The sequence below is a fragment of the Microtus oregoni genome, unplaced genomic scaffold (assembly GCF_018167655.1).
Source record: "Microtus oregoni isolate MIOR12 unplaced genomic scaffold, Mior012 000038F_ref0000394, whole genome shotgun sequence".
Lineage (NCBI taxonomy): Eukaryota > Metazoa > Chordata > Mammalia > Rodentia > Cricetidae > Microtus > Microtus oregoni.
The window spans coordinates 3,683,069-3,697,554 of NW_024543097.1; the positions used below are offsets into that span (position 1 = coordinate 3,683,069).

At 39.6% G+C, this 14,486-nt stretch overlaps 1 protein-coding gene across 8 annotated transcripts in view; it reads left to right on the forward strand.

Moving 5' to 3' along the window:
- Positions 1–14,486, forward strand: part of Unc80 (unc-80 homolog, NALCN channel complex subunit) — a 180,762-nt gene that overhangs the window by 115,344 nt on the left and 50,932 nt on the right. For all 8 annotated transcript variants that reach the window (XM_041631949.1, XM_041631953.1, XM_041631950.1 and 5 more), the window contains 7 exons: positions 2,232–2,375; positions 7,258–7,358; positions 8,525–8,611; positions 9,515–9,698; positions 10,802–10,896; positions 12,095–12,184; positions 13,095–13,196. In XM_041631949.1, coding sequence (XP_041487883.1) covers positions 2,232–2,375; positions 7,258–7,358; positions 8,525–8,611; positions 9,515–9,698; positions 10,802–10,896; positions 12,095–12,184; positions 13,095–13,196 — 803 coding nt within the window. The remainder of the gene's footprint in view (positions 1–2,231; positions 2,376–7,257; positions 7,359–8,524; positions 8,612–9,514; positions 9,699–10,801; positions 10,897–12,094; positions 12,185–13,094; positions 13,197–14,486) is intronic.

Sequence of the window (14,486 nt, forward strand, 5' to 3'; positions counted from 1 at the left end):
ATGTATTTATTTATTAAGCATACAATGTACTGCTGGCAAGGAAGGTGCCAGGTCTCATAACAGATGGTGGTGAGCCACCATGTGGTTGCTGGGAATTGAACTTAGGACCTCTGAAAGAGCAGCCAGTGCTCTTACCCTCTGAGCCATCTCTCCAGCCCAGTAGTTTTCATTTCCTGTATGGTCATCATCTAGCTTCAGTATCAAAGATATACATAGCTGAGTATTCACAAAGGTATAAATTGTCCTCAAAACACTTGTCATGATGAATTCCAAAAATAGAGATATATCGTTTGTCTTTTCATAAATATCAAAATCCTTTTCATTTCTTCTGTGAGTTGTTAACTGGCTGGTGTTTTAGAGTCCAAGTAATTCTTACATATTTGTAAATTCCCCAAATTCCCTAAGTTATTGACATCTGATTTCATCATAATAGAACAAGAAAGCACAGATCGTGTGAGTTAGGCCTTTAACTTATTGTGGCTTCCTTTCTGAGTACATCCTGCCCTATGCTGGATAGCAGTGTTTTCTGTTGACGCTTTGCATGTGCCTGGTTGCAGTGCTGTTTAAGTCTTTGATTTCCTTGTGAATTCTGTCTAAATGCCCTCTTAACAAAGAATCATATAGTCTCCAGTTATTATGGTCAAATTGTTTCTTTATTGTTTTAATTCTGCCATTGTTTGCTTTATATGCTTTAGTGTTCGACCAATATATGCACATACACATATAATTAATCTTCCTGATAAGAGTCTTTACAAAACATGTTCATCCTTGCCTGTAGTAAGAGCTTTTCTCTTAAAATATACATCATCTAGCATGAAGTTCACCTTTCCAACTTCTTTTTCGTTTTGTTCACAAGATTTATGTTTGTATTTTGAGACAATATTGTGATTCTTATACACAGAATGATTTTGAGTCAAGTTTGTATGTTCATTTTTTTATTCATTCCACTAATTCTGCCTTTTGTTTGGAGAATTTAGTCCCATTTCCACTTACGGCAATTTATGGATAAACTAAGATGTATGTCTTCCATATTAAAAGTCAATATATGCCACATGAAATACAGTTTTGTAACATTTATTTTCTGTTATAACCACTTTTACGTTTATATGACACAAGAAAATACAGTAGATTCATAATGGCTACCTTAAAACCACTGCCTAATAAATACCATTGCATCTAAGCATCCCCAGGACAGGTTCTGTTGACCGCAGTTGTTCCCGGATATGAACAGTGTTTTCTTGTTTCTCTGAGTCCCTCATATATTTTCTATGGAAAGTGAATCAAGTCAAAAAAAAAAAAAAAAGCTGGGCAGTGACAGTATACGCCTTTGATCCCAGCACTGGAGAGTCAGAGGCAGGTAGATCTCTGGAATCTCTGTGAGTTAAAGGTCAGCTTGGTCTACAGAGTGAGTTCCAATACAGCCAGGGCAACATGGAGAAACGCTATCTCAAAAAAAAAAAAGAGTGAATAAAGTTTATAATGTGACAGATGTCTATATTCTATCTACTCCACATCTGTCACTTTAACACCCCATATGCACTGAATGAGCAGGTAAGATTGGAAACAACTGAGTAAAGCTTTTATCTTCCAGCCCCTCACAGGCCCCTAAAATCTCGATAGACACATAAGAGAAGTCTTATCTTATAGAACACTCAAAGAGCCAACATTCTTTATATGTTATAAAAAATGTTTATTTTGTATTAATAATAAGTGGCTTTATTTTCATATCAATATGCTGTTAAATAACTTTACCACCTTGCTTGACTTTTACTACCTTCATTGCCCTTTCCTTTATTCTAAGCAAAGCAATTATCAATTTTAATATTTATTGTATCTATCAGATGAGGACATTAATATGGCTGGGTTTCACTATTCCTGTCTTAAATGCACATGCTTTCTGCTACCCGATGTTCATGCTATAGTATTATAATCTCTCACACATGCCTGTGACACATGGCACTATGAAAAATGCCTTACTCCTCACTTAGAATTTTGTTTTCTCTGATTTCATACTATGAACCAGTTCCCTCTCTCACTGTGCCTGTGCTTCGCTCCCTCTACAATACCAGGTTAATGACAGTGCTGGGGAAGAGGGTTGATTTTGTTGTTTGTAGAGGAAGGCACTCTCCCTGATGTCACACTTTCTATTTTAGCAATATTATAGATTGTTTTGTCAAATAGGATTTGAACTGCAAATTGTTGTTGCATTAGGATTTTGTCTTTCCCTCCAGATGAGGAACACACCACTGAACACACACCAAACCACCATGTGCCTCAGCCTCCGCAAGCGGTATTCCCAGCATGCATCTGTGCAGCAGTCCTCCCCATCGTTCACTTAATGGAGGATGGAGAGGTGCGAGAAGATGGAGTGGCAGGTATCATCCGGCCGGCCAAGCCGTTTCATTCTTACCCTGCCATCTGATGGGAAACAGCAGTTCTCTCTTAAACACGCAACCTGTCTACCATATGCTAGATTGTTCTATGTACATGTTATAATTATAGATGTTGAACATAGCATGCTAATGTAATCAGTTTCTCTGCCCCCTTCTCTTGCTACTTTTATTACCTTTACCAAGAAATTGCATTAAAATAGGTTGCTAGGTCCATGAAAATTTTTATTACCAGAATATATATCATATTTGACTATCAAGAAGTCAAACAGTGATTTTTTTTTCCCACCTCAGAATTCTCAGCTATTAATTCAGTCACATCAAAGCCTTCATTCCTGCTTGACTGTCTTTCCAGATATACCAGTCAGGAGAAGTCTGAAAGACGGAATAATAAAATAGCGATAAAGTGGCTATATTTATAATGGACAAAAGTTAATATTATTTTTGCCTTGTTTTTCTTTTTTATCCTTTGCTAAGGACTGAACCTAGGATCCTGCACATAATAACCAAGACCTCTAACACTGAGATGCTTCCTCAATCCTCCTCTTCCTTTAAAAAGTCGAGATCGAGTCTCATTAAGTTGCTAGGTTTGCTTTAAACTAACTTACAGCTGAGGCTAACCTTGAATTTGAAATTCTCCTGCCTTAGTAGCACTCCCATCCCTGCCAAGGCACTGGAATTGCAAGCCTAGGCCACCAGACTCAGCTACGGTTAATATTCTTCCAATTTTAATATTTTTACTTCAAGAGAGAGCACAAGATTTTTATTATTAATATTGAAACTCAATAATAATTTTAACACCCACCCTAAAATGAGCAAAAGTTATAAGCAGTCCCTGGGCCTGTTAAACACACATGAATAACACAACTACATAAAACAAAACTATCTTGCATTTTGTTTACAAAGCTGCAAACCTTATTTCAAATTGAACTATACAAAGATAGAGAAAAGGCAACAAAACTATCAAGAAAAATAACACCTCAGAAAGAGGCATAAATTTGGGAGAAGCATTAAAATGTTGTTTCACAATATGCGTAAAAGGATGAAAACTAGAAAAACCTTTGGCATAAAGTTGGTTTTTTAGTATAAAAACTTGTAAAGGACCTTGTACATTATATATCATATGTGATAATGGATCTTTGAAAATGATATAAATGCCTGAACACAGGATATCAATTAGATCTTGTTGCTTCTGTATGATAGCATTCTCACACTTTGGAAATCCTAGTCAAAAAAGTTAGCTTAAAGAGTGTTCTGCATAATGCTAAGTAGAGTTTGGAATAGTATTTTCTATAAGCTGCTTTGAAATATGTGTATGTATGATTTTCATGAATGTGAAAAGCAGACCCCAAAGTTAGTAGCTTTCTATGCTAAACTTAACAGTTTTTATTTTCTCTCCAATTTTTTCTGTATTTTCATATTTTAAATATCATATTGCTTTATTGAAGCAATAAGACTTTTATTCAGTCTTATAAAGATATTTTAGTAAGCAGTTTTGACCTAGAAATCCCATCTCTGGATTGTGTATAGAGCTCAGTGATAGAACCTTTTCCTTCCATCTATGCCTCTGTCTGTAAACTCCTGGCTCGGTCTCTAGCACCACACACATAAGCATGCACACACACACTCATTATCACACTTTTTAAATTGATTTTATTGAGATATCCATTTTTCTCTGCTCCCCTCCCTTCCTCTCCCCTCCTCTTCTACCCTCTCCTATCGTCCCTATGCTCCCAATTTACTCCAGAGATCTTGTCTTTTTCTACTTCCCATGTACATTAAATCCATGTATGTCTCTCTTAGGGTCCTCATTGTTTTCTATGTTCCCTGGGGTTGTAAACTGTAGGCTGGTTTTCTTTGCTTTATGTCAAAAAGCCACTTATGAGTGAGTATATATGACAATTGTCTTTCTGGGTCTGGGTTACCTCATTCAATATGATGTTTTCTAGTTCCATCCATTTGTCTGCAAATCTCAACATGTCATTATTTTTTTCTGCTGTGTAGTACTCCATTGTGTAAATGTACCACATTTTCCTTATCCATTCTTTGGTCGAGGGGCATTGAGGTCATTCATACATTTTAATTATTTGGAAAGATACTTGAAAATTAAAGCTTAAAATTATATATTTCTTATTCATAGTATTTATTTGTATAGCTCTTGATTTTAATTGGATGGTTAATTTATGAAGCAAAAAATATTAGTATTATTTATCAAAATATAGTCTAGATGATAAATTCATACTATATTCTAAACTCGTAGCTTAGAAACCAGCAGAACTGAGGACCACTGCTCAAACTGAAGATCATGTGTTGTTGACCTCCATTCATAGGCTTTCTTCCCCAAGGTCATCCAGGGAACCTTATCCTGACCTGTGTTGCAGTGAAGTAGCGCTGTCCCCATAGTATTATGTATTTATTCCTATGAACGAAATCACTGCGAATTCAACTACTTTATCTTGATGAAATAGATACTGTTTAAAGTATCTGGATAATAAAAATTCATGCCTAGTTTATTTGTATATTAAGCCAAACCACATTTTAAAACTTAAATAAGTGCTTTAGGAATTTATGCTGGGGTTATAGAGATGGCTCAGCAGTTAAGAGCATTTGCTTTGGTTCCCAGCACTGATATAGTGGATCACAACCTTCTGTGACTAGTTCCAAGGAATCCAGTGCCCTCTGACTTAATCTTTGCATACACCAGGCACACATGTAGTATACATACGTACATGTAGGCAAAACACTCATATATATATATATATATATATATATATATTAAAATAAATGAATCTGAAAATCATTTTAAAAATTAAAACTTAAAGCCAAATTTATGCAAAATGCAATGAAATTGACATTATTTCAACGAAGACTTGCATTGCCAACATTAGGCTCTTCTCCAGGGTGAAGACAACTGAATATACTCACGAATATACTCACAAACAGTGCTTGCGAAGTAGTGCTGATTCAATCTTGTTTTCTTTTCCTTATGTGAGAAAATATTCAACAGAAACAAAAACCAGCAGCTTTCTACCTTTTAATACAAAAAGTGTTCGGAGGACCATTTTTTTTAAAATATCAGGACCATGTGAGCTTTATTCCTTTTTACTTTTTAAAAAATAATAGTTATTATTTGAAAATTTCTTTTTTTTTATTCTTTAGAAAAGGAGAAAAAAAACATAAACAAAAAAACAAGTTTCCACCTCCTCCCAGCCTCCCATTTCCCTCCCCCTCCTCCCACCCTACGCCCCCTCCTCCCACCCTTCTCCCCCTCCCCCCACTCCTTTCCCCCTCCCTCTCCAGTCCAAAGAGCAGTCAGGGTTTTCTGCCCTATGGTAAGACCTAGGACCTCCCCAATCCGTCCATATCTAGGAAGGTGAACATTCAAACTGGCTAGGCTCCCACAAAGCCATCACATTACGTAGGATCAAACCCCCGTGCCATTGTCCTTTGCGTCTCATCAGCCCTCATTGTTCGCCATGTTCAGAGGGTCCAGTTTTATCCCATGCTTTTTCAGTCACAGTCCAGCTGGTCTTGGTGAGCTCTCAATAGATCAGCTCCACTGTCTCAGTGGGTGGGTGCATCCCTCATGGTCCCGACTTCTTTGCTCATGTTCTCCCTCCTTCTGCTCCTCATTGGGACCTTGGGAGCTCATACACGTGGACAATGTTAATCATATTCATCCATCTTTCTACCCCTCTCCAACTCACTCTGGGACCCACAAACCCTTCTTTTTCTCAGTTTGATGTTTTCTTTCCTTTTATTTTACTTTATTTTTTTATACATCTGTGCAACACATTCATACCTGGTGCCTGAGGAGACCAGAAGAGAGCATCTTGACCTCTTGGAACTAGAATCAGAGACGATTGTGAGCCACCCTGTAGGTGCTAGGAATTGAATTCAGGTCCTCTTGAACAGCAGCCAGCCCTCCTGACTTCTGTGCCAATCCTCTAGCAAGGATGTTTTCTTTTTTCATTGTTATCAATATTAGTAACATCCAGTTATTGCTGACTATGTGGAAATGATGTGGGACTATCCAGAGGCAACTTGTTAATAATAGCCACATGCCCAAAGAAAAGTAACTCTCCCTCCCTCTACATCCATCAAATGCCACTAGCTCTTGAGCAAAAAGTTCAGACTCCGGAGCCCCTCCCCCACCCATACTGGAGTTTTGACTGCCTTAGTCTTGTACAGGCAACCACACTTGCTGGGTGGATTTTGCACCAACCATGTCCAGAAGACAGCATTTTAGAGTAGTTTTATCATCTACTGGCTCTTAACATTTTTTCTACCCACTCTTCCTCAATGTTCCTTGAACCTTGGATGGAAGGAGGGTCATAGAGAATATCCATTGTGTGGCTGAATATTTGCAACCCCTTATTCTCAAGACTTGGACCAACCATGAGTTTCTATCTTAAGCAATTCTCACTGCAAAAGAAGAGTGTCTTTGACCAAGGGTAAGAGCAGCTTACCTTTTATAAGTTTATATCTGTAGATATAAACATAAATATTGAGAAGCTAGTTTGACAACAAGACCATTTAGTATTGCATCAGTAGGTTCCCCCTAGAATCCTAGTCATAGCTTGTTGACCAAATTACAGTACCAGCCATGAAATCCATTCTGTGGAACAGCCTCAGATCTGATCAAAAGGGGTCACTTTCCCCTATAACCATCATGCTACTACTGGCCAATGGGTACCAATTGCCTGGCAGGTCAGCAGTTAGATCCCTGAAACTCACATGATAGAAAACCATCAACTCCGGAAAAGTTTTCAAAGTAGAAAAAAAAGGGCTCATTGAAGTTTAGTAAATCACGTGAAAACTTCTTCTGGTTGATGAACTTATGGTTACTTTCTTTTCTCTTCTGAAGTCAGTGCTGTGGCTCAGCAAGTCTTGTGGAACTGTTTAATTGAAGATCCATCGACAGTTCTTCGACATTTCCTGGAAAAATTGACTATCAGCAATAGACAAGTGAGTTGCTCTTCCTTGTCTGTATCTGTGAGTATGGGTTCTGCTGGAAGCAAGCAAAGGACTCGACAATCTTGGTGTGTGATGTTAGTGTACTCTGATGTCTCCTAATAGGTGCCTTTTATGTAATCATATGCAATATTCATCTTTGCTAATACAGTTGAGATTTCTCTGGCTTTTTTCCATGTGTGCATGGTACATTGCTTGGTAACCCCAAGACTTACAAGATTCTCAATATTTTATACAAATATTAAATGAAGCTTGATGTTTTTAGGGTTGAATACATTTACAGAATTCTAGTCATTTGGTAGCCTGGAATGCTAAGGGGGTTATTCCAATATGTTAACGTTCTCCATCACCCGAAAAGCTAATTTACCAGAACACCTGTAAGGTGTTAAATAAAAGTCATTTTCTGGACAATAAGAAAACAAACTGATGATTTTTTATTTTTGGTTTTTTCAAGACAGGGTTTTTCTGTGGTTTTGGAGCCTGTCCTGGAACTAGCTCTTGTAGTAGACCAGGCTGGTCTCGAACTCACAGAGATCCGCCTGCCTCTGCCTCCCAAGTGCTGGGATTAAAGGCGTGCGCCATCACCGCCCGGCCAAACTGATGATTTCTATTGTGATTATATTCACTGGAAGATTGAGTTTGGCTTCTGGGAAGTGAGGTTGTTTACAGGCATTTCAACTTAACTTTCCTTGGCTTCATTTTATCTCATTGATTTGAAGCCTAGGAAACCAAATTAGGGAAGTCAATTAATCTAGTGCTCATAGTACTTTCTCAGATTAGGTCTCTCCCCACATTCCCTTTCCACCTGGCAGCCATGACAAATGCATCCAGCGAAGTGCACAACCCTTCCATGATTTACCAGTTACCTGTAGACACCGTGCAAAGTTGTATTTTAAAATAAAATGGTCTGCTGAGGGGTGATATTTATATGTTATCTATAAAAGAAAAGTAGTCCTGCTCATTTGCATAGTAAGAATCACATATAGTATCAGTATCTATGGATTGGTTTCTGCTCTGCCATGTTAAAGTGGTGAACGTAATTGAAATTAACTGAAGGGCAAAAGTTAGGAAAATTCCTCTTTTTTCAAGCAGTTAGTCTCTGACAGCATGGCTGTGTGAGGGCTGCTGTGTGGGGGCTGACGCGTCTGCTTTTCTTTTAGGATGAGCTAATGTACATGCTGCGCAAACTTCTCTTAAATATCGGAGACTTTCCAGCTCAGACATCACACATCCTATTCAACTACTTGGTGAGTATCAGCAGCTAATAGATTAGAAATGATTTTTGGTAGGAATTAGGAACATGGAGAAAGGAAAGTGGAGATCCCTCCCCAAGAAATTCCTCATAATTGTATAATTGAAGGGGGGTTGGCAGAAGTTTCCACTTTTAGTATGGGGAAATCCCTGCCTGGCACAATCTTTGGCATCCAGTAGACCCTCAATAAACTTTATTTTCTTGGTCCTCCTTTCAGCATTACGCAACTTCCCTACATTAGTTAGTTCATGTCATTTTTAGTCATTACACACACACACACACACACACACACACACACACACACACTAGAAAGAATGGTAAGTGTAGGTTTCCATAGCAGCTCTTATGCTTTATCATGATCCAACAGCTTCTCTTTGGCCCCTTCCAGACTTCCCTGCTCTTTATTCAAATTCTTCTCCTTAAAACCTTAAAATGCATTTGACTATGCATTCTGTTTGGATCCTGAGGCATGTTAACTGTTCTCAATCCAGGCAGACTGACGGACAAATGACTATCTTTGACCTTTTCTCCCTTTGTGTTATAACCGGTTCAGCCACATGAATACACATCTGTAGCAGCGTGATAAACAGCTCACACCGCAAATCTACAAGTGTGGGCAATGTTTGTAATCCCTTTATTGTGTCTATGACAAATTTGGTCTTCCTTCTCAGTGTCTACTCGTTGGCTGCCCAGGAAAAAATAAATGTCTGATTCACATGAAAGCCATCTCAGCCAAGGGCTCTCTGCTGTCCCCTGACTAACGCCACTGGAAGTGTTAAGGAAGCATTTGAGCAAAGATTACAAATGCAGGGATGATTTAGTTTTAAGAAGAAAATTCAGGAAAATGAAAACTGGAGTGTAGGAAGAACACGGCTCTGTGCTTGTTCTTTTGACTCAGGTGGGACTAATCATGTACTTCGTGCGGACTCCGTGTGAGTGGGGGATGGACGCCATCTCTGCCACACTGACCTTCCTGTGGGAGGTAGTCGGGTATGTGGAGGGCCTCTTCTTCAAGGATCTCAAGCAGACGATGAAGAAGGAGCAGTGTGAGGTGAAGCTCCTGGTCACTGCTTCCATGCCAGGTAATCCCTAGGTCTAATTATATGTGTATATTCTCCTTTGGAAGATTGGGACTTTTTCACTCACAGGAAAAATAGAGTTCCAACCACTCGTATTGAATGCACTCAAGAATTTTTGTTTAGAATAGTCAGAAGGAGTATAATAGTCCCTTCAAACAGTCAGGAGTTGTGAGATGAAAAGGCAGATATCTGAACAGAGTGCCAGGAAATCAGTCCTTGAAGAGTGGCCAAGGTTAAAGATGTATTTAAGTCTATCGCAGAGAGTAGTCGAACTGAAAGCCATTGTGAGTGAGTTTTTGGCACTGCCATTTGAATGGCATTGTTTCTACAGCAAGGACCCTCTGCCTTTGTAAACTCAATGAGAGGAGGCTTTATGAAAAGCTGGAAGAGGGAAAAACAGGAAAAGGGAGAAATAGGAAAGAACAGAGTGGGTGTTGTCAACTCTCGATGCAGTTCCTCTGCTCTCAGCACAGCTTGTCTGTCCTTGGGATGAAGATTTTTAACAAAGCTTTATCCTTGTGCGCAGAGTATTAAAATATACTAGGATATGTGCATTGAAATGAAGAGAAAGGCTAAATTAAGCAGAGGTGAGAACACTGGCTCCAACAGCAAAAAAAAAAAAAAAAAAAAAAAAAGCCCATGTTAAAATCAGCCCTGCCATTTAGTAGCCTTATAAGTAGAACTAGCAGTGGAAAAATAAAATCATTTCTCATGCCTTCTTTCCATGTATGTGATATTTAAATGTGATTTCTAACTCACAATTATGATGAATGCATTAGTTTCTGTTTATGAAATACTTTATTGAAAGACCTGATTTGTGATAATCATCCAACAGGGATGGATAATTATACATTTGTATGCTGTGTAGTTGGGATTTTTCAATGAAAAAATGTCATATTGTCACTAGTATTCTTAAAAACTGGTTATGTACCTAGTTTGAAGTCAGTCTGGGCTGGATAAGACTGTATTACCTGTTTCAAAAGCAAGCAAATTAAATTAAGAAGAACTTGATAAGCTTATTGAGACTATTTCAGTTTTAATGTTTCATGTCGTGACTGCAAACTTCCAGGAAGCACTATGTTCAGAGTTATTTTTATTTTGGGTAGGTACCAAAACCCTGGTGGTTCATGGACAGAACGAATGTGACATTCCAACCCAGTTGCCCGTCCATGAGGACACTCAGTTTGAAGCCCTGCTGAAGGTGCGGAAGTCTTTTTGACAGATTGTTATGCATGCCCAGGGCCTCCTCAGTAAATATGCTTTAAAATTATAATAAATGGCACTTTCTGTATTCAAACTAACATATCCAATTCTTCACTCTCTAGAACCCCCTCTACTGTTGTACACTTCTATAATTTCTGCCACTTTTAACTGACATTTTAGCTCTGTGTTAAAGCAGGCGAAATTGGGCAGATTCTGTCTCAAACAGCAGCATTGCCTTTGGATGTTATTCCCAGTTCCCCTGAAAGCTGTCGATTCCAGTTTAGAAACATTCGGCGTTACTGTTTCAGCTTTTTACTGGACCTCACAGAAGTAAATTCTAGCCATCAGCTGATGTAATACCGAGAGCAATCTATATAGTCCAGAAATCACTGATGACGCAGGAAATACATCTCAGGATAAATCAGGCAGGCAAAAAAAAGAGCTTTCTAGTGTTTATAAGAATCCCCCTCAAAAGGAGTGCAGTTGGCTGCTACCTGTACCTGCAAGGCTTTTACTGTAACACAATGAGTATCCTAGGACTGCAACCCCAATCATCTGGAGTCTGGAGTCTGCATCCTTAATCATCTTTCCTTACTGGATAAGAATGGAGCCCAGTTCTGGACCCTAATATAAGTAGAAAAGTGGAGGTGGGGGCATGACTTTTCTTTCAGACTTCTTCGAGATTCTTTGAAACTATCAAGCTTTTGACACCACCCATTTGCGTACTTGCCTTGGAGGGTGGATACCAAGATTCAGTCAGTGTGTCCCCTTCCTGGCTTCACTACAGCCAGTGTAACATAAATCACAGGACCTCTCTAGTCAGTTTCTTTTCCATTAGTAGTATCATATTAGTTTGACCATACATGTTATCTACATGGAAGACTCTGGAGCCAGCCTACATAAGCACTAGATACATTATAGTTAGGATTATTCTTAATGTGGTTACTAAGTATACTTCCCTAATCTCATGCCCAGGAGGTGCCACTGACCCTTCATAGTCTGTCACTCAGTCTTTGGACACTGTACGAATAGATGACTTATTTTACCAGCCTTTACTATATTACTTTTAGATAAACATATCCCTATATGTTCTCATGTCCCTTTAAGAATTACCTTGTGTCTTTCTAGCATATTATCTACCCACCAGGTATTACAGTCTTGGTAAACATTTATAAAATTTGTTGATATTGCTCTAGGAGTGTCTAGAGTTTTTCAACATCCCAGAATCCCAGTCAACACATTACTTCCTCATGGATAAACGATGGAACCTCATCCACTACAACAAGGTAAGTCGGCGGTCATCATGCCCAAACCTTGCCTAAGTACAGCTTATTACTGCTGAGGCATCACTCATTCAGTTATATGCATGGTCACTTGGGTCTCTTGGCTTTGGACCAGCTGATTTGTTTCTATCCCTTAGTGCCCCATCTGTAAAGGGAAACTGAGAAGAGTGTGTGTGCTGGGATGGCTGTCATCATTGGAGGAGATAGGCCAGGTTGAGCTCTTAGCCAATCATCATGGTTGATATGGGTGAACATGTCGTATTTTTATATTGTATTGACAGCTTTTCATTGCTGTGACCACATACAATATAGAAGAGAACTTGGGAGGAAGGGTTATTTTAGCTCATGGTTAAAGTCAATCCACTAAAGCCAGGAATGCATGGTAACAAGAGCTGGAGGGGGCTCATCAGTCCCATAGCATCTGCAGTCAGGAAGCCTAGCAGGAGTGCCTGTGCTCAGATCACTTCCTCCTTTTTCTTCTGTCCAGGTCCCCAGCCCATGACATTAAGTTGACAGTGAAGACTAACTAGCCCATGTATACAGTAATGGCAACAGTGTGCCTCTTTGGAATTTTAGCCATTTTGGTTTTCTTTCCCTTACTTTAAACATGATGATGGTGACTTGATCTAATAAACAAAATGACACTTTAGGTGGTCCCCAGGCTTACTTTAGGTTAACCCTAAAACACCCAGTGCTGAGAGTAGATACCCAGACTGGGCAAAGTGAAGGTTTCCTGAAGAGGGGATATTGTCTTCTTTAAGGTTCTGTGGAAATGAGAAGTGTAAGGTAGCAAAAGCAGAAACCATTAGAAAATAAGTAAACGTTGTGTCTGCCTGCCTTTGGATAAATAGGAAATGAAAATAAAACGTAATTTGTGTTGAGCTGGTTTTTCTCTCTGTGTAACCCACTGCAGACCTATGTTCGAGACATTTATCCCTTCCGGAGGTCCGTATCTCCACAGCTGAACCTTGTGCATATGCATCCAGAAAGGGGACAGGAGCTCATTCAGAAACAGGTGCTTAACCACACCTCTTTATTCTGGGTCATGTTGTTGGGGTGGGGGGACCTGCACACACATTACCAGCCTTGAGACTCTGCAGTTCCATCATGATCCTGTCTTCTGGTAATGGATGATAGGCAACTTTGCTCAGTAGATTGTCCCCACAAATATGCAAGTTTTATAAATTGGATCCTGGTGCATAAGTTATTCAGAGAAACTCATATGGGAAAATATTATGAAGCATATAATAGAAATACACTAACTTACTAACAGGCTAGTTTCTAGGGTTTTCATTTCACATTTTTATAAAGTGGTATTGAAGGAATACATAGGTGGCATATAGTGGTATATGATCCCAACCCTGGTACTGAGAAGGCAGAGGCAGATATGGTGTTCAAGCTCACCCTCAGCTACATAAGGGTTTCAAAACTCTCATGAAATCCTTCCTTAAATAAAAAAAAAAGGGGGGGGGGCTGGGAAGATGACTCCATGGGTAAAGAGCTTGCTGTGCACACATACGGGCATTAGATCTGACCCCAACACGCATAAAGAGTTCAGAGTGGTGGTGTGTACCTGTACCCGCAGTGCTGCGGGGGAGGAAGGTGGAGCCACAGGGCTCCCTGACCAGCCAGCCTACCTGAAATAGTGCGAGCTAGGCTCAGTGACACCTGCCATCTCTAGAAATAAGGCTGAGCATGACAACGTGTGAAGTTGGCCTCTGGCAAGCACACCTGCATACTCTCATGTCCTACGTGCACACAAAGTTACATGGTATAGTTTGTATACTATTTTTGTTTTGTTTTGTTTTTCGAGACAGGGTTTCTCTGTGTAATAGTCCTAGCTGTCCTGGAACTCGCTCTTGTAGAGCAGACTGACCTTGAGCTCATAGAGATCCACCAGCCTCTGCCTCCCAAGTGCTGGGATTAAAGGCGTGCCCCACCACCGCCCAGCTAAATGTGTAGCCCAAGCTGGCCTCGAACTCGGATCCTCCTGCCTCTGCCCCTTCAGCATATGCTACCAGTCTGCACCACCAGAACCAGCCATTATTGGTATAGTGACTTGTCAGGTGAAAAATAGGTAAAAATATAGTGAGTGCCTCAAAATAGCACCAAACTAAAAGCCGGAGATCTAGAGTCCATCCCTACTATGCAACAGACTAGGACCCTGAAAACAGAGCAGACACAGCCAAACAATCTAATACTGGACAGAAGAATAACATTCGCATGCTTAATCTCAAATCAGACTTTGATCCTAAAGAAAGTCAGCAATCTGCATACAGAACAGGACTTTATACACAGTACTAAA